Genomic DNA, 20,312 nt, shown 5'->3' with positions numbered 1-20,312 from the left:
TTCACTGTGCCTGCCGTGGAGTCAGGAAGGACCATTAGCCGTCGATAAGACGTGAACCCTTCTCACGCCGTGTGTCGGGGCTAAGAACTCGGAGATGAGTACGAGGTCTCAGCTGCTGAGGAGCTGACGATCTAGTGGGAGAACAGACGATGCTAACACAGGTCCCCCCTGAGCACAGCAGGGCAGTGGACCCAGTCCGGGAAGCTTCCAGAAGGAGGCCTCAGGATTCAGCCAGAGGAAAGCGTTGGGGCAGAGCCATGGAGTGGAGAAGGCTTTCCAGGCCGAGGGTTTCCGCTTGAGCAAATAACAGCTGACATTTATTGAGTTCTTGCTCCGTGCCAGGCTCTAAGTGTTTTATACTGTATTATTTATTCTGTGACAACTATTATGGTAGAAAAAATAATAGCCCCCAAAACGGCCACTCCCTCATGCCTGGAACCCGTGAACACGTCACCTTCAAGAACAAAAGAGCATGCAGATGTGATTACGCTCAGAATCTCGAGATGGGAAAACTATGCCGGATTATCGGGTGGGCCCAATGTCATCACAAGTGCCCTTCTAAGAGAAGGACGACATTGCCGAAGAGATTGGAAGATGCTAGGCTGTTGGCTTTGAAGGTGCAGGAGGGGCCCCTAGCAACACGAGCAGCAGCTGGAAGCTCAAACAATCAAGGAACCAGCTGGCCCAGAGCCGCCAAACCATAAGCTAAGTTCCTGCCCTGTAAAGATGTCTGTGGCGATTTGTTGCAGCAGCTGTAGAAAACTGATACAATGGCTTCTCTTCCCCTTTGGCACTTGGAGAAAGTGAGAGGTTAAGCCATCTGCCCGAAGGCGCATGGTGAGCGAGAGCAGATCCAGGATTCTGGATTCAGGCATCTGGCTCCAGGTCCCCTCCTGGCCCACTCTTGCTTCCGTCCTGCCTGTGAGGGACCGAGAAGCAGAAGTTCGGGGCACTGGAGACTGTCGGGGAGACCGGGAGCTTCAGAAGACGAAGATGCAGGCGGGAGCCGGAATCCTGGGGGCCCTTCTCGGTCGGTGGGGGGGCGGCCCCCGCAGCCACTTGCCTCTGCTCCTTTCTGGAGGTCTGCTCAAGTCCATGGCCAATTGTGAGTGTCCCCCAGGGTCAGAGGTCCGCTCCCCAGGCCCAGCTATGCCTGGGGCCAGGTGCAGACTGAACCACTGGCTGATCCAAACCTTTGCCCCCCTGGCCAGGTAGTAAAGGGGGCTGGGCTGGTTTAGCACGGCATCCTTATGCTTTTAAAATTCTGTCTTCGAACATCTCATTCTACTTCATAATCCTTTCGTTTGATCTAATTCTGTCACTCATACATAAAGCACCCCGATCCCTCCGTCTTTGACTGAGATGACTGGTCAGAGGAATTTGGAGGCAATAGTTTAAGCTTTTTAAAATGTTAAACACATTACCTGAAACCACCCCAAATGCGTCTGCTTAATTTGCATTCCAAGTACTTTGCAGGCCAGGCTGAGGTTTTCCAAGGAGCAGTAGCCAACGTTTGATCAGCGTCTTGTCCACAGAGCATCCGCGCACAGCTCACTGGAGTCCTCGCCCACTGCCCGCAAAGCATCCGCGCCCCTCCCACTGTCCTTTGCAGACGTGCGGGGAGGCGGGAACCTTCTCCCCATTCCTGAGAGAAGCTCAGGCCCAGAGTACGACTGGGCCAAAGCGCACGCAGCGTGGGTGGAAATGGCGGCTGCGCTTCGTGTCGCATTATGTTGCCTCTCAAGGGGAAAGGAAAGTACCCAAAACACCCTTTCAAGGAATGGGGTGCCAGGTTCCCGGTCAGAGGTGCCCCTCCCAAGTGCAGAAGTAGAGGGCAGGGCACGTACACACACCGCCTCTCACGTGCTGGGACCCCGCCCTGCTGGAGGGGGTGCCTGCAACCCCCGGGCCTCTGATGTGAGTGGCACACGGGGTAGTTTGGCCGAGACTCACCACTGTCTCGGGGCACAGACAGGCCTGGGCGGAGGACCCGCAGTGGTTTGCAGATCTGCTGGTGGGAGCCTGCGCACGGTGACATGGCCGCGCACGGTGACATGGCCACGCACGGTGACATGGCCGTGCACAGTGACATGGCCCCGCGTGGCCACAGGTTGCTGCAGGCGCGGCTCCCGGTGTGACGGAGACAGCCGCACAGGCTTAGTTCTCTCTGCTGTCCTCACACCTGGGTCCCCCAGGTCCCTGGGACGTCCTGTGCTCCTTGCCACACAGTGCACATTATGTTCCTCGCTGTTTCTGAGCGTAGTGGGCCTTAGATGTGCAGAAACCATCCCATGGCCCCGCAGCCATGCAGATAGCGGATCACGGCCACTCCCTGCCGGCCTGGGGGAAGAACCAGAGACTAGTGGCCAGACCAGTGTCCATGCAGATGGATGGACGTGCGCAGGGGCCAGTCCCTAACGCAGCTGTCGCCACCCAACCCTAGTTTAAGAACACTTCATGTGCGTTCCAAGAAACAGGGGCCCGCTCTGGGGTCTTTAGCAGGAGGAAAATTTACTGTGAAGCCACCGGAGGTTCACAGCATCAGCGGGAGCCGGAGGAGCTTTGCTCCAAGGCAGGATGGAGATGGCTCTGGAGGCTGGGACTGGGGACCATGTGACAAGTTCTCCATGACCTCTGAACACAGCACCAGTGCTGCCGGATGCCACCGCTGTGCATGTCACCTCGCCGTCCCTCTGTCCCCAGGTCTTGTTAGGTGCGTGTGGCCAGGCCACTGCAGGGACACTGAGACCTGCCCCAGCAGGGTGGGGTCACCGCAGCCTGACCGGTGCACGGACTTCACAGATGTGGCTGTCACCGCCCCAAAGGGGCTAAGCAGATAGTCCCGTTACCCCATTCTCTCGCCTTCGATGGCCTGAACGTCCTCCGCGAAGCTGGTTTTGAAGCATCGTTGGAGCTGCTGTGTGTCTTGTTTTCACGGAATAAAGTGAGAAAGGCATCAGCAGGAATCCTCATCGTGTTACGGAGATGACAATGAACTTACAAGGCGATTCTAACTTCATATTTTCCTGTAGAATTCGGATCCTTTCATAATAAGAACAACATCTGTCTCTATTTGGCGGAGTCTGGCCGGAGCTGGGACGGCCGGCAGAGGTGTGCGGGCCAGGGAAGGCGTGTCTGGGAGGCTGGTGGCCTGTGGCCTCGAGACGGCCCTGCTCTGCTCCATGTGGGGTTGGGCTCTTCCCTCTCTGCCTTTAGGTCCTCGCCTCCCTGTGCTCCGACGCGAGAGTCCCCAGGCTTCCAGGGACAGCTGCTGAGCGTCGGGAGAGGACGCTGTGGGGCCGGGCCACCCGGGGGCCACCCGGCTTCTGCTTCATGTGTCAGCTCACTCCTGTTGTGATTTCAGGTGAGCCTCAGAGCAGGAGCCCCGAACCAGCCTCCTGTCTGACGACTGCCAGCTGCTGCTGCCGCCAGCCTGTCCCTGCCCAGGCCCGGTCCAGTGCCGCCTCAGCAGGTAAGCAAGCGACAGGCCCCGTCCAAGAGCGGTTCCCGCAGAGCCCAGGTCTTAGCCGCAGCGACGTGTGGGCCCACGTGGGGCTGAGCCAGGTCCTCAGACCGGCATTTCCTCCCCTTAGCAGTTGTCATAGGGCTGACCGCGGTGTCCCGAGTCAGGTCAGGTCAGCGGCCTGGGGCTGGCCCGCTTCGCACACCCGGCCCCCACTCTTTACTGAGTTCCGCACCACGGGGCACCCCCCCTGTAGGAACCTGCCGTGGGCCGGTCTGTGTGCGCGTGTCCCCGCGTGCGTCTGACCCCGAGCTGTCGTCTCCTGAGCAGCCGAGGGCCGAGCGAGCCACCCAGTGGTCGCAGGGGCGTGAGCTGCTCCGTCTCCATCCGACCCCGTTCCTTTGTCGTCTTGGGTTGCGGTGGGGTGCACACGCGCACACGGACGAGGAGAGGGACGTCCACCCGTCCACGGACGAGCGCGGTGTCCGGACGGTCCCCAAGGGCGGAGGGGTCGTTCGGGCGGCGGGCCAGGCGGGGAGGGCAGGCTTCAGGAAGCTTCCGTGGGCTCGTGTCTTCCAAAGGCTCGCTCGTCTTTACTTCTGGTGGCAAAACCACTCCCTCCTCCAGGGCCAGGCACCTCCCTGCACACAGGGCACGGCCGGCACCCAGAGTGACCCTGGCAGCGACCCCGGCAGTGACCCCATGGCATCTCTGCATTTCGTTTCTCAGGGGCTGCCTTCCTGAGCGAGAGTGGAAATGGGGGGGTCCTGTTTTGCTGGCGGTGGTCGCCCTGAGGTGGTGAAGAACACATACATATACTTGAAAGTGCTGAGGGGAAGGCATCGGGGACACGGGCGTCATGGGGATCACGGGCCGAGTGGTGGGCAGAGCCGCGGGGGGCACGGGTCACCCACGTGAAGGACGAGCCTCGGGGAAGGAGGCGCCTCCCCCTGCAGTGACCGGTGGCCGACACACATGGCCCACACGGTGAGGCGTGTGTGCTCGCAGTGTCGAGGGTCACCCCGCTCGGGGCTCCAGGTCAGTCTCCCCGTGAGTGTCCTGACTGCCCCAGGTCAGTCCCCAGAGGTCAGGACGAGACTACCGAGTCTGGCATCTAAAGATGGGGGCTCGGGGGCAGCTGTGGTGGCCAGTGCGGGCCCCGGGGCAGAGGAGCAGCGGCCGCAGGAGCGGAAGCGAGGACACAGTGGACGCAGGAGCTGGGGGAGCAGGAGTTCAGGGGGTTCCCCCTGAGTGGGCTTCTCTCCGTCCAGCGGAAGCGAGGTCGTGCACTCCGGAGGAGAGGGTGACACCGTGAGGAGGTGACAACCTGAGGACTGAGCCGGGAGGGCGGGAGGGTGGCGGGACGGGGAGATGGCCCGGCCTCTCTGAGGACCCGCGAGGCTGGACCGCGGCGCTCATGGCTCCAGCTCCAGCATTTGGGGTTCCCCAGCACGCTCAGCGGCCTTCGGCGTGAGTGGACAGAGGTCAGAGTTGGATGATACAATGTCGGGATTTAGGGACAAAGGAAGGAAGGCGGGTCTCGGGAGAACGTGACGGCCGTGCTGGGACCCGTCACGCTGGCGGCCCGTGCGAGCGACGGGCTGGGAGGGGCTGAGGACACTGCCCTGAGCGAAGCGATGCTTCGGGGCTGAATGAGGAAGGGTCCCAGGACGGGACAGCGGGCGACGCCCTCCTGGCCGTGGACTGAAGTGGCCTGACGTGGAGGGGACAAGGGATGGGAGACCTACCAGGACGGGACCCCCACACCAAGAGGAGAACACGGCTCCACAGGGGCCTCTTCGCGTGTGGAGCGCCCGGGCCCCCTAGTGCTCAGCAGGGTGGGGGTGCGAACGCCCCCGGGGAGAGCAGGAGACAGCTCTGCAGGGTCAGGGGTTCCGAGCGCAGCCAGCCCCACAGGTCCAGGGGTCTGGCGAGGCTCTGGCTGGGCTGCCTTCTCTGTGCTCACATGCGCATGCACACGCACACGCACACGCACACGCACACACTCCACACGCCCTCGCTCGGCGCAGAGCCCCCTCCTCTGCCCTCCCTGGTGTCTCTCCTGGACTCAGTGCCTTCTCAGCCATCCCTGTGCCCCACTCCCAGCTCCTGAAGCCCAGAGCCAGTGAGGAGGGAAGAGAAGGGTGGCTTCTGGGGGTGGGAGTGGGGGCCGGGGGCTCAGGGCAGTGGTTTTAGGACCCTTTTCACGTGCGTCAGGCTGGGGACGGTTGGGAACGAGATTGTCTCCTTTTCGCGTGACACACATAGCACACACCTCCCCTGAGGGACAGCCACACACGTGCAGACTGGCTCAGGGTGTGCCACACAGGCACATGGGCACACACAGGGACACACACCTGGACACGCATGCACATCTCTGCAGTGGGGGGGTCGCCGGCTGCTCCCCCAGGTTTCAAAACCCCCAGCTCCTCCCAACTTTCCTTCTCTACTTGAGTAAAAGTCTCCGGCCAAGGCAGGAACACGCACCTGTTCAACTCTGACTTAGATGGCTGGTCTGCGTCTTAAAACGAGAAACTTATTTTTCAAAAATCGCCTGTGGACAAATGAAGCTGCCATCACACCTCGTCTGGGCCAGAGGGTTGGTGTGTGCGAGGGAAAAACTCAGAGTGTGTCCTGCCCAGCAAGACACTGGCCGAGCCTTCTCATGCCTCACTTTGTGCCGTGGGAAGCCATTGTCACCTATGTGACCCTCGGGCTTGGATGACTAGACGTCCCCTGAGCCGTTTCTGTTAGATGGGACAGCTACTCTGCGGCCCGAGCTTTCTCGTGGACCAGTCAGCGGCATGGCCGTCTTTGGCTGGTCAGTCGTGTGGCATCGTTTCCTGTCTCGTCCAGGAGAAGATGTTGCTTCTGACAAAGCAAATCTCTGCTTGGGGCGGGGCGTGTGTGTGTATGTGCGCACGTGCGTGCACTGTTGTGTAAAAATGAACTCCCAGCACAAAGTCTGTAAACTCTTTGGAATGACAGCAGGCTTTAAATTCGTAGTAAAGGGTTTTTATCCCGGGAGACGTGTGCCTGAAGCCTCAGTGGCTGGCGAGGCTGCACAAGACCACGGGGACAGCCCTGGGCTCGGTCCAAGCCCAGAGTCGGGCTGAGTCCGCGTCTGGCTGCGGGGCCTCGCACTGCTGGCTCAATGTCTCTGCGTTTTGCCAGTTTCATGAGCTGCTGGAGGAACGAACGGACAGATGTGTGGGAAAATGACTGATCCCTAAGAAAGAGCCGTCGGGCGATGAAGGACGGTTCGTGGCCGCGGCCGCGGGGTTAGCGGAGTGGCCTGGGGCCTCTGCGACCTCCTGCCCGCCCTCCCCGGGCTGAGAGTCTTCCCAAACAGAAGCGTGGGCACTCTGGTGGCTGGTGGCACACTCCTTCTCCTTCCCCCGGGGTGGGGGGTCCCACATGTCCCAGCGGGATGGAGAAGCTGTCGGTGCTGGGTGCAGGGGGCACAGAGCGCTCGGCCTCGCCTCCAGAGAAGCAGCACCCCCAACCCCTCTGCTCGCTGTTCCAGGGCTGCAGGATGAAGGAGGGCGTGTCCAGCAACAGCACCACCAGCATCTCCCAGGCCAGGAAGGCCGTGGAGCAGCTGAAGATGGAGGCCTGCATGGACAGGGTGAAGGTAGGCACACCCCTCTGCCCACACTCCACCGAGACAGCCCTCCCGGAGAGCGCGTCACCCAGCAGGGCACCCGCCGCCCTCGGCGCTGTGACATGTACAAGCGAGCGCTTGCTCCAGGGCTCTGAGTGTGCCCGCGGGTCCAAACGGCACGGGTGCTCAGTGCGTGAGCTCCATAGGGGTCTCGTGCCTTCGCGGCCCAGTTTACCCTGTTGCCAGGCCCGTAAGCGAGAAAGAGGTTAACAACAAAACCCGCCATCGTTTCCTGCCTGACCCAGTGGCTTTACTGCTGGGGGTGGGGCTGAGCCCTGCGCCCTGCTTGTCAGATGCTGCTCTGGGGAAGCAAAGGCAGGTGCCAGGCGCCCCCCACCACGCTCATCTCCATCTCCTCTTGCTGGGAGCACTGAAGCGAGACGAAGCCACCTCATTTCCAGGTGCCTCTTAAGCAAGCAGGAGGCTCTGGAATGCTGTTTAGGTTCATTGACTGTCATAGGGTTGGAGCCTCGTTGGGAATGTCACAGCAGGAAACCCAAATCCGCTGAGCCTGTGGTCTGAGGGGACACACCACAAGGGGGCTCGTCCAGGCATCTGGGGCTCCAACCCCCAGGCCTTCCGTTGGAGCGAGCAGCCCCGCCCCCCAGACTCCCGTCACCTCCCCGGGGCCCCTGCTTAGGATAGTCACACCTTTCCCCTGATCACGCACGATCTCAGGAAGCAGGAACCCTGCACGGAAAGCGACACGACCGTGGAGGAGTCAGGAAGGAATATGGCGTGACACAGGTGGTACAGTGGACCTGCACCCCGCACACAGGGAGCCACGGCCAGGCGGACAGCAGTCCTTGCTCCAGGCAGGACGGGGGAGCAAGGAGCCAAGCCGTTCCAAAGCAGGGGGAGAGGGACTTTGGAGTGAGTGCCCGGTGGCTCGCAGACGGGACAGACGCCTGGCCTGTGGTGAGAGCCGCTCTCTTGAGAAGCATCCGGAGCCAGCTCTGCGTAGGCGTGGGTGTGGGCGTGGGCAGGGACACAAAGGGACTGTCTTGCCTGCTGCTCAGAGGAGGCCCCTGGGGCTGAGCTGCGAGCTGGCGCTGAGGCGGCCTCGCAGGAGAAGGAAGGGAAGGCCGGCCGGCGCGAGCTGCTCACGGCTCCGCTCGGTCAAGCAGCTGGACGGGACAAAAGAGCTGCAGGGTGTGCTGGGAGGGGCTTGGGGCAGCCGCACAGGCGCCCAGAACACGCCGGCGTGAGGCCCAGGCCGTGAGAGGAGCTGCAGAAGCTGCGGGAGAGGCCAGCAGGTGCGTGGAGCAGAGCGAAGGGCGGGGTCCGACGGGCAGACGCACAGGGAATTCGGCAGAACTCGGAGGGTAAATGTGGCTGACGCTGGGGACCGGGAATTAGAACCGACTGTCCAGCCCCGGGGCCGGAGGACCGGGAGAGCGGTGGGCACCGGCCGTGACAATGGGGTGGTCATCGTGCGCAGGTTCTGCTTTGCCAAGGAAGACGAATGCTGTAATAACGGATCCTCGCCTGTGACGGCCACTCCGCGGAGTCAGTGTCGGGACCAGATGTGCCCCCAGGCGAAGGGCTCTGCAAGGCACGCAGGGCGCGTGCACCGTCTCTGGAAGAAAGAGATGTGCTAAGCCAGTCGGGTCTGTCACTCGGATGGTTTCCAGCGGGGTAGGCGGTCCCAGCGGTGACTGTTGTGGAAATGGCGACGAGGTCCCTCAGAGGGCCTCCCAGACCGGGAGCCGGCCAGTGATGGCCACGTCGGTTCCGGCCAGAGCTGGCACCTTTGTCCGGGAAGAGCTGACACAGGGCTTCCGGGGCAGAGCGACCCCAGGAACTGCCCTGCGAAAGCAGAGGCTTGAAAAATAACACCCGGGACCCTAAAAAGGAAGTAAAGAGCACTAAAGGATGGCATTGCAGGAGCTCGGTCCCCAGGGAAAGAGCACCCATGGCCTTATTCTTCTCACTCATGAGAGACCCAAGCAACGTAAAATTCTACCTGGAGAGTAGGCGTGTGGCATCGATCACAAACAGGAGACTCTGCCGAGCGATCACACTGGACACGAGCTGAGCACAGCTGGAGGCTCAGGCGGGGGTGGTCTCGCAGTGGCCGGTGCCTGTCCGTGATGGAGCGGCCTCCCGCGGGGTCCTCCGCAAGTGGCCCATGGCCTAGCACCCCGCCCCGCCACCTGTGATGGATGCCGGGCCCGCGAGGGGTCCCCGCGAGGTTCCCACCAGCCATCGTCCACCACCCCATTTCGCCGAGGCTGACCCGGGTCACCGGTGGGCGGGCAGCTGTTTTGGGAAGGCCACACTCCCGTTCCTGGCCAGCGTCGGAGTCCCCAGAGCACTCACTCTCCCCAGGCCTCCAGCAGCGTGATGCCCTGTGACCAGGCTCCAGAAGCCCCAAGGAAGCAGCCTGGTGGCCAGCCCAGCAGAGCCCGTGCGGGGCTCCCATCCTGAGTGACCACCCCCTCCCCCATCCCACAGACTAGGCAGGCCGCAGCAAGCAGAAGCGTTCTTCAGTATCAAAACGGCAAAACGCCAAAAAGGAACTCGAGAGAGCCTCTTTACCATCCGACCACACGCAAGCTTCCTGACGCCCAGTGACCCTGTGCCTTGCACCCAGTGGAAAATACACGGCAGGCGGCCAGCAGCAAAAAGACGAATGAAGGGGAGGGGAGATGGGGGGAGAAGGAAGAGGCGGGGGAGGCAGAGGGGGTCTCCAGAGCTGGCCTGTGCCAGCAGAGGGGCATCGGCTGAAGAGATGCCATCCCACAGCGGGGGCACAGAGGTCAGAGCAGCGCTTCTGGGAGCTGCCTCTCCATTAGGCGCCCCTCAGGGTGCTTGGTTCTGCCGCCCCAGAGGACAGGGGGATTGCTGCCATCGGGCCAAGCCCACGTGAGCTCTGGAAGGGGGCGGACAACCTTGAGCAAACCAGGAGCCCTCAGCCGGGGACCAGGAAACAGACAGACTTGCCAGGAAAATTGGCCAAGCAACATATGGCCAGTCTCCCTCATGTGCAGCACGGCCTGTGGCGGGCCACTCACACCGCTGTGGCGTGTGTGGACAGTCCCTCGGAGGGCTGCCATGGGGCGAAGATGGTGTCAGCACAAGCCTTACCTGCTGATTGCTGACTGAGAGAGCAACCCGTTCTGTATTAGCCTGGGGACCAGTAAGGAGTGAGGGCGGAAACAAATGGCAGGCGATGGCTGTGCCGAAGGAGAGGTCCCAAGGGACAGCCAGCCATGGACGTCGAGACGGAGGACTGTTGCAGAAAGGCACCGATGTAAACGAAAGGAGATGACACTGTGACAGATGAAGATGGTCATTCCCGGTCCTTCTCCACGACAGGGAAGGTGTGCAGAACATCATTTGAAAAAGGGAAACAGCATTAGGAAAAAAAGGAACATTCCCACTTCCTCTTTGACACTGAGGTTTTATAATTTGGTGCTTAAAAGACAAGACAAGACGTGTTCAAAAACTATTTTCGACAAGGTATACAAGGACACAAAAATTGAATTTACAAGTCTTCGAGATACATACGCTCTACTTATTCTGTTTAGATTTTTTTAAACCATAAACATGAGAGCGAGTCAGATATGCACGTAAGCATGTGGCACACTTCAGGCTCCCCAGGGAAAGAGGCAGAATGTCCGGCAGCCGAAGCGAGAGTCTGAGCATGCAGGAATCCTCACACGGGAGCTTTAATTCTTGTTTTGAGAATAACGCTATTTCTCTGTTCATAAAAATGGTACTTGTGAATTTTAGAAAATTTTCGAAACCAGAAAAGTATAAAGAAGAAAATTTAAATGACCCATAACCAGTACATGTTCATGTTTTTCTACCTTACCGTTTACATATTTTTATTTTTATAAAATTATGGTTATAATATACATTTATTACTTTTTGCAACCTGATTGATCATCGATCAGTATGTCGTGATTATATATCCAGGTCAGTAGGCACTCTCCTAAAATGTCATTTTCAACATTTCTTTTCTCCATACTCTGATGTACAATAATTTATTTAACTGGTCTCCATTTGGACATTTCCATTATTTCCAATTTTTCAATATTACGTTTTAAAGAACCGCAGCGAACAAAACGGTAGATAAAATTTGCACGTCTGATCGTTCCTTTAGGATAAATTCCTACGGACCAGAACTTCTTTGGTCAGAGTATATATTATACTCTGAAGTATTTGAATCAGTATCAAATTTCCCTCTGAAATGTGGTACCGATTTTCGTGCTCTCATCAGCAATGTGAAGCGTTTGTTTCCCTGGGCCCTTCCCAATGCCGTTCTGTAAGCCATACCGATTCGATAGATCGTAGATAATAATAACAGCAGTAATAACGGGCAGCATTTATCGAGTGCTCACTATCTGCTGTTCTGAACAATCTCTGTTACATTCTCTCAATTCTCGTCACAGTTTTCAGGGACTGGGCGCTTTAACTGCAGTGAGCAGGTACTGACGCCATTCCTGCTTCGCAGAGGAGGGAACCGATGTCCACAGAGACTAAGGAACAGGCAGGGAGGAGGTGGTGAGAGCACAGAGCTCAGAACTGGGAGTCTGGCGCCTGAGACTCATTCTGCTTTTATGCCACGCGATTTCTTCATTGTCGACAGCTCATTATTTTTCTTTTTTTTTTTGATGTCTCATTTTAACATATGTTTATTGACTCTTATTGTGGTTAAACTAATTTCCTATGTTAAATTCTTCTTCTGTGAATTGTTTTTTCCTACTGACCCACTTTTCCGTTGTGGTACTTAGCGTTTTCTTATTGATTAGTAACAGTTTCTTGCATCTTATATGTTACAAATAGTTTTCCACATGGAAGGAGATCATAAACTAGAAAACAAAGACTGTAAAAATAAAAAAAGGAAAAATAAAAGAACAGAAGCAACACCAAATATATCCATCTTAACGACGAGTACTAAAGGGAGCAACTAATTTAGACTCTCAGATTTCATTTAAAAAACAGACTATAGTTTGCATTAGACATTAACCTAAAATAAAGTGACTCAGGCCGAGTGTAAATGGATAGGCAAAGTATACCAGATAAATGCAATATATACACGATCTATATGAGAAAAACTATAATCATGAACAAATCAAAAATCTAAATGAAGAGCTATTCCATGTTCACGGATAGGAAGACTCGATATTAATAAAATCTTCCCAACCCGACCTATTGATTCAACACAATCCCAATCAAAACCCCAGCAAGTCATCGTATTGATATTGACAAAATGATTCTTAAGTTTCTATGAAGAGGCAAAAAAATCTCAGAATAGCCAACATAATATTGAAAGAGAAGACAAAGAAAACTGACTACCTGACTTGAAGACTTACTATAAAGCTACAGTAATCATGACAGAGTGATACTGGCAAAAGAATAGACAGATAGATCAATAGAACAGAATACATAGTCCCAAAATAACCATATAAATATCGTTAACTGATCTTTGCCAAAGGGGCAAAAGCAACTCAATGGAGAAAGCGTTGTCTTTTCAACAGATGGTGCTGGAGCAGCGAGACAACCTACATGCCGAAAAATGGGCTAGACGCAGACTTCACATCTTTCATAAAAAACCAACAAAATGGATCGTAGACTTAAACCTAAAAGGCAAAACTATCAAACTTCCAGAAGATAACATGGGAGAAAATCTAGGTAACCTTGGGTTTGGCAATGAGTTTTTAGATGCAACATCAAAAGCATAATCCATGAAAGAATATTTGATGATTAATTCAAATTAAAGACTTCTCTGTGAAAGAAACTATGTAGGGGATGAAAAGACAAGCCATAGACCGAGAAAATCTTTGCAAATACATATTGGATAAAGGACTGGTATCCAAAATATACAAACTCTAAAAACTCAACAATGAGAAAACGACCCCATTAAAAGGCAAAAGATCTAAACAGACACCTCACCAAAGAAGATGCACATAGTAAAGAAGCATATGAAAAGATGCTCGAAATTATATATCACTAGAGAATTACAAATTAAAACAACAATGAGATACCACTACACGTTTATTAGAATGGTTAGCACTCAGAAAGCTGACGACATCTAATGCTGACGGGTATGAAGCAACAGGAACTCTCACTGTGGGTGGGGATGCAGAATGGTACAGCCACTCTCTGGAAGGCAGTTTGGCAGTTTCTTATGATACTGAACATAGTCTGAACATAGTCTCACCATGTAATCCGATTATTTAAAAAATACGCAATGCAAAAAAAAACATACACAATGCAAGATATGAAGAAATGTCAGGAAAAATGGGCAAGTTGTGTGAGGGCCTCGTATGTCTTTCTCAGTCGCTGTTAGATAAACTAGACAAAAGGGAATCATATATTATTAACCAATAAAATTAATAAGATTGGTCCGAGATATATGTGTGCATATATGTATAATTTATGTGTACATGCATATAACATAGGTACATATAACATTTTACATACATATGTGTCATTTTATCCAGAAACTACCAAGAACACTTTTCTATAAGCACCAGTCATGGAACAAACGCTTCAATACATTCGAACAAGTAAAAATGGTTCATGCCACATTCTTAGACCCTCATGCAATGACATTAATGGTGACAACGGTAGAGAATAGACGTCAGCCTCAGCAATTTGTTAAACTCTCTCTTAAACAATGGAAGCGATTTCGAGAATGCCATATGTAAATGTGTAAGACGTGTATTTTTTAAAACAGTCAAAACATAAAAAGGCATAAAAGAAGACGTGAGCAAAGGACAGCGGCACCTCGTTCTTGAATAGGCAGAGGCGACATTGCAAAAATACCTGTTCTCTGGAAATTAATATATAAATTCAGTGCAAATCTAACCGAAATTCAATTTACATTTTTGGAGAAAGCAAATACTAAATTATTAAAATTCCATTAAATGAGTCAATGTGTGAGAGTATCCAGAAATTTTTTGTTTTTTTTTAAAGGAGTGTATGTGTTCACTGAAATTTTATAGAACTTTCTTCCCAGGTATTAAAATGTATTATAGTATTTTAAGATTTATGACACTTCTTTAGGAACAGACAGATCAATGGAACAGACAAGGAAGTCTCTAAATAGACCCAAGTGTATAAGGAACTGCTGTGATCCAGATGGCATCCCAGATCAGTGGAGAACAGATTATTAATAAACGTCGCTAGAAATTGCACTTTGGAAAATAAATAAAGCCGCATGCATCGCTAATTTTATCCAGATAGATTTCGGATGGATTCTGTTAGCCAGCTCAGGCTGCCGCAGCAGAATGCCACAGACTGTGTGGCTCCAACAACAAAAGTTTATTTTCTCACAGTTCCGAGAAGTCCAAGATCAAGGCGGCCACAGGGTCGATGTCTGGCGAGACGGCTCTCCTCACTGCCTTTGCTCTGTGCTCATTCAGAGAGAGAGCTTTCTAGTGTCTCTCACCTTTTTATAAACACCCAGTCCTATTGGATCGGGACCCCGCCCTTACGACCTCACGTAACCTTAATTACCCCCATAAGGCCTGTACCTCCAAACACAGTCACTTCGGGGGTTATGGCTTTAATATCTGAATTTTGGGGGATATAATTCAGTCAAAAGATTTAAGTATAAAGAAAACCATAAAAGTACAGGGAAAATAGGAGCAAATATATTTTTTAATACGAGTTGCGCAGGGCGAAGCATATCACAAAATCCGGTTCGTAAAGTAAGAATTTTGACTGCATTAAAAAAAGAAAAAAAAAAAAACTTTTTATGTGCTAAAAATCCCCCAGTCAATAAATCAAGAATAACATTTGCTACCTGAATAGCAATTGAAAAAATGCAAAATCGGGAAGTTGTCGTGGTCTGTCTGATAGGTCCCTGGCAAGCGCTGAAGAGGCTGGCGAAGTCCAGGAAAGGGTGTAATTAAGCCCATAAATGACATTAAGGTCGAAAGAATGACATTTGTAAAGGAAAAAAATGCATATATATATATATATGCATTTTTGCATATATATATATATGCAAAAAATGCATTTATATATATATATAACACACACATTTATATATATTATGTCATCTGACCCCACTAAAAGTCCAGAGACAGCACTTACAGATTCGCCTCTCGCTGGGTCTGGCTGGGCTCGGGGGTTACCCGCCTCACCCCGACCCCGGCCAGCTCAGCAATTTAGGTTTAACCTTTCTCTCCATTTCCTCATCCTCTACCAGAAACGTTTGTAGCTCTTGCCCAGACCATTAGAAATTAAACAATTCAGATGATAAACTTTCTACAACCAAATTTAGAAATAAATTTCTAAAAAGGAAATATGAATGAACAATTATAGAACAGTATCGGATAAAAGGGAAAAGTCTTTGAATGAAATCAAAGAGTAGAACGCAGAAGAAGGAGATGAAAGGTGGATTTGAAAAGAAAGGGCCCTTCCCCTTCAGGGGGTGTCTGGTTGGGGGCACTGTGGGCGTCCAGTTGCCCTGATAATTTCTGAGAAACTTCTTCATGTCTATTTCTCGAAATCTTTTCAGTCCTACTAGAAAGTAGCCAAATGAAAAGTGACATAATGACACACCGAGTGCCAGCCACGGAGCAGCAGGTGTGGCTCTTCCCATTTACAGGAGGGAGGGCCGAGCATCTGGATGACCTAGCTCAGCGCCGAGGGCAGCAGGCCGGGGACATTGCTTCTTGACTCGGGACCCTGTGCTTCTGCTCTAGAGATGCCGCTGGCATTCTAGAACCCCGTAGAGCTAGAACCTACTTATATGTTCATCTTTCACCTCAAACTAAGTCCCAGAAACCTCTTGAGTGACTCGCTAGTTTCACCAAGTAAATGACTCTTTTGTAACTTGGCAAAGTGAATTATGGCTCCTTCGTGGAAAATATATGAAAACAGAGGTGGTCAGGCAGGACATGTAGCACCTTGTTGGAAGGGTTTGGTTAAGTCGACGTCCAGGGTGGATCTGGGTCATTCCTTGTAAACAAACTAAGTGAGGAATTCGCTGTTCCGGTGGTGAAGGCCACATAATAACAGCTCTTAGGTGAACTTGGGAATATTAAAACTCTCTTTCAAACATCTCAGATTTGACTCTCAATGTGCAATCAACATTTTAGGTAAGAAAAAAAAAAACCTTTATGTTGATGACAGTAAACAGAGGGAATCCGCCATTATGGACGCTTGACTTTAGAATTCAGAGAGAAACTCTTAGATTACTCATTTGTTCACACGTATCTTCCCCACCTCTGCTTTCCTCCACGTCTAACCTGACCTACTAGATGCTGCCTGTGGCCGAGGACCCACTGGGTGAGCAGAAGCCATACAGGCTATTAACCAACTATAGAGAGTTGCCCATATCGATCTGGACTGACGCAGAGAAGTCGCTGGATCTGCTGGAATCCATACATCTTAGTTGTTCGGGTCGCTGTCACAGCACCACAGACTGGCTGCCTTAAACTACAGAAATTCATTTCTCATAGTTCTGTAGGCTGGGAGGTTCGAGATCAGTGTGTCAGCACAGTCAGGCTATGGTGAGGGCTCTCTTCCTGGTTTACAGATGGCCGCCTTCTTGCTGTGACCTCACATGGCAGGGACAGACAAGAGAGGTCCTTCCTGTAAGGGCATTAATCCCATTCATGCGGGCTTTACCCTCATAACCTACTGACCTCCCAAAGGCACCACATCCTGACTCCATTACACTGGAGACTCAGGCATTAACAGTAGTTCGGGGGATGCAAACAGTCTATGGCGTCAAGATACGGAAGAATCTAGAGATGGCCCCGAAACCCGTGTGGTGGTCACAGGTACTCCCCAGTGTTAGAAGGAAGCAAAGAAGGTGCACAAGGATCCACCTTGCTGTGTCTGCCCAGAACTAAGAGGTGAGGCACAGACCTGTAAAGTCCCAAAGGTGTCGCCGGGGTAACCGGCACAGGATTCCATCTGTTGGAGCTGCTGCCAAGTTTGACCTTGTCAGAGATAGGGGTGTAGCGTGGGGGCTGCAACGTGGCTGTGCTCTCGACTATAATCCTGCTTTGTTTTCTTGGGGCGGAGGGAGGAACAGGCAGGGACATCAAAGATGCTTGTAATTGAATCCAAGTAGCATTGTTAATAGACCAGGATGGCTGAGAAATAGGTGTGAGCTGCTCTACTTTAGATGCAAAGGATAAATGCAGTGGGTGTCACAGCCCGAATAGTAATTATGTCGTCTGTCTTGTCGTAGAATGTGACTACAGTAATTGCAACATTTTCTCCCATCATTGAAGCTTGTAATTATCGTGCAGCTACCGGGGTTATGTGCTAACTTGGGCTGTTTTAATCACCTCTTTTCCTCTGAAATGTAATGGTAAAATTCCACAGTTGTTCCCAGGCTGCGGATCCTTTCAACATCTGTTGCCTTGTAACTCTTAACAGTTCGGCACCGAGGAGAGGAGGCAGAGCTGCCCCAGGCCACTCCTGACAGGCCTTTAGCCTGTGAAGCCACCGGGATGGTTGATGAGAAAGCCCACACAGTAAGGGCGTTTGAATTCCTAACCAGAATAAAATTTTCTCTTCGAATGTGCATCATCTATTTTGTTTCAAAGATGGCAGATTTATTATTGGATTCGGCTTGTCTGCAACCCGTATTTTTTGGATTGAAAGAAACTGTCAACCGTAAAAATCAGTCCAGGGCTGATTAAGAAGCCCCCACCCCAACCCAAGAGCAGGTGCAGGTTCATTGATGCGGGGCCGCCTCTCATCGTGAGGCTCCTGACGGTGCTCATCGCATGCATTTCTCTTTCCAGATCGCAGTTTGCAAACTTCAGGGGCTCGCCGAAGTTCCGCTATACAGGGGTAAAGGGACATGGGACACTACATGAAACGAGGGGGCTGACGGCCGCAGTGGAGCACTCCCTGGACTCGTTCGTCGCGGGGCGACTCCCTCTCTCTTAGGTCGCCCCTTTCACTGTGTGGATAATCCGAGCGCACCCAGGGAGTCAGGCCTGCCGGGGGCCACCCCAAGCCACGCTCAAACAGGGCGCCGTGACGTCATCGCGTACTCGGTCCCGCAGGGCGTCGTGACGTCATCGCGTACTCGTTCCTGCCATGCAGGCGCGCCCAGCCGAGCGAGCTTACAACTCAGCAAATGCACCTGTTGCCCCAAAACGACCGGGGGAGGCGATCTGAGAGCAGCTGGTTTTCCTGAAGGGAGCCCTGTGGCGGCAAATGCAGTGTCACCTTTGGAGGTGACAGAAAAGGCTCAGGTTAGCCCCGCGTGGATCCGGCGAGGCCAGACCCCGACGGCGCGGCTGCTGGGGACGTTAAGCGCGTCAAACCCGCCCCCAGGGACCCGGACGAGCCTCCCCAGCGGACACGGGGGAGGAAGCGGTGGTCGCAGCTCCGCAGGCCGAGCGCGGGTCTCGCCGCTTCACTGGAGCGCGCGCCGCTGGGAAGCGGGCAGCGCAGGCGCGAAGGCGTTAGCGGTGCCCGGCCGGGGCCACCGAGAAGATGCAGAAGCCAAGCCCGGCCGTCGTGTGGTTGGCCGCAGCTTAAGTGGCTGCCGTGTTTGGCTGTCCGGGGTGGGTTGCGTTTAAGTTTTGCTCCAGGGCCCAGGAGGCACCGACACTGGCTTAGGTCTAAGCCCGTGCAGGCCACCAAGGCACTGGAGCCACCCAGTCCGATGGCGTCCTCGCTTCACGGCCTGGAGGGAGGAGCCTCAGAGGTGACATGGCGGTGTCCACCCAAGCGTACGGGAGAGGAAGCGGGTCCCAGCTGAGCAGATTTACGGTCAGGGTTTCCTTGGCCAGATCGTCCCGAGATTAAACGATAGGACCTAAGAAACTCTAGGTTCGAGGCTCTTCCTCTGGTCACGTGTGTCCGCAGGTAGAAGGTCTGCAAGGACTGACTGTGCTGGCCCAGCCCTCGACAGTTCCCGTTTTCACGATCCGTCAGTCAGTCAGCCAGGGCAGCCCCTGGCTGGCCAGACCGCTGAGCTCCGAAGTCCGGCCCCTGTCTTACTGGACACGTGACCGTGGGCGGGCTCCGCTTCGTGCCTCGGCTTCCGCCTCCGTGAAGCGGCTTTGAGAATGTCACTTAGGTACTTCGGAAGGCGATGCGTTTAGCCCGGTGCCTGGCGCATATTTTTACGGATGGTTTTGCACGGCTCTCTCTCTCGAACTTGTGTCATATGGACCTGCCGCACGAGGAGACCCCTCGTAGCATTCCAGAAAACTGTGTTTCTGCGCCTGCACGCTGGGGACTAGCCTCTGGACAAGGGGCGCAGGGTTACCAGGGTAACCGTCACCGTGAGCTGGATGAGGTCGACAGCCGTCCCCCCGCCCCCGCCATGGCCCCGAGTGGTGCGCAGCTGTTCTTTACGCGGTGATGCCAGTCATTACGGTGACCTCATAACTCTTCCGTCTCCCCATTTAGATCTTCCAGAGGGCAGAAGTCTTGCCTTATTCTTCGCCCTATATCCTCGCCATTAGCTAACAGATTTATTCATCTCAAACTCAGTAAATCCTTCCTGGATAAGATAATGAGGTTTGTAGAGAATTCAGAACAAGTGGAAGCGTGTCCAACAAATGAGACAGATGGGAACAGTGAAGACCGGAAAACCAGAGAGGGGACAGTGGCCAGAGAAGACATTCCTAAATGAACCATCCGGAAGAGCTCACTGGAGTTAGGGACTCAAAGCCAGCAGGTCCAAGAAGACTGCTGGCTCTTAGAGGGACAACGTGGTGGTCCCGTCACCGCCACCCTTTGGTGTCTGTCTGCTGGCCTGAGCATCGGATAAGCGCTTGCAGGCTTCGGAAAGCCTCATTGGCAGGGTGAGTTCACGCACCGGCCACTCACTTGCCAGCACGTGACGCAGACCCCGAGGGCAGTGGGCTGGTAACTTCGCCTCCCTCTTAGCGAACGCTCCTGGGCACCTTGCCCTCTGCCGCCCAGCTCCTTCTCTGCAGCTCCTGGAGCTCAGCTAGGGGGATGGCTTGGTGTGCAAGAGCCATGTGTCCCCAGGCTTCAGATAAGCCTGGAAGGAAGATGGAGGGGCAAGAGCCTTATGGTGAGGGGATGGCCATTTGAGTTAAACCCTGTGTACTTATGACCCGTAGCATGTGTGTTACGTGTATATCACACTATGACCCGTAGTATATGTGTTATGTGTATGTCACACTATGACCTGTAACGTATGTGTGTGTTATGTGTATGTCACACTATGACCCATAGCATGTGTGTGTTATGTGTATATCATGCTAT

At 53.6% G+C, this 20,312-nt stretch overlaps 1 protein-coding gene across 4 annotated transcripts in view; it reads left to right on the top strand.

The window, feature by feature from the left end:
* Positions 1-20,312, top strand: part of GNG4 (G protein subunit gamma 4) — a 31,865-nt gene that overhangs the window by 7,341 nt on the left and 4,212 nt on the right. For 3 of the 4 annotated variants that reach the window (XM_039850376.1, XM_039850378.1, XM_039850377.1), the window contains 2 exons: positions 3,365-3,472; positions 6,990-7,097. In XM_039850376.1, the coding sequence (XP_039706310.1) occupies positions 6,999-7,097 (99 nt within the window). In that variant the 5' untranslated portion in view covers positions 3,365-3,472; positions 6,990-6,998. Of the gene's footprint in view, positions 1-3,060; positions 3,112-3,364; positions 3,473-6,989; positions 7,098-20,312 lie in introns of those variants that run through there. The other variant, XM_039850379.1, reaches the window with a different exon arrangement.

Source organism: Pteropus medius, unplaced genomic scaffold (genome assembly GCF_902729225.1).
Source record: "Pteropus medius unplaced genomic scaffold, Ma_sr-lr_union100, whole genome shotgun sequence".
NCBI classification, from domain to species: Eukaryota; Metazoa; Chordata; class Mammalia; order Chiroptera; family Pteropodidae; genus Pteropus; species Pteropus medius.
This window is presented reverse-complemented; position numbering and strand designations above follow the sequence as displayed.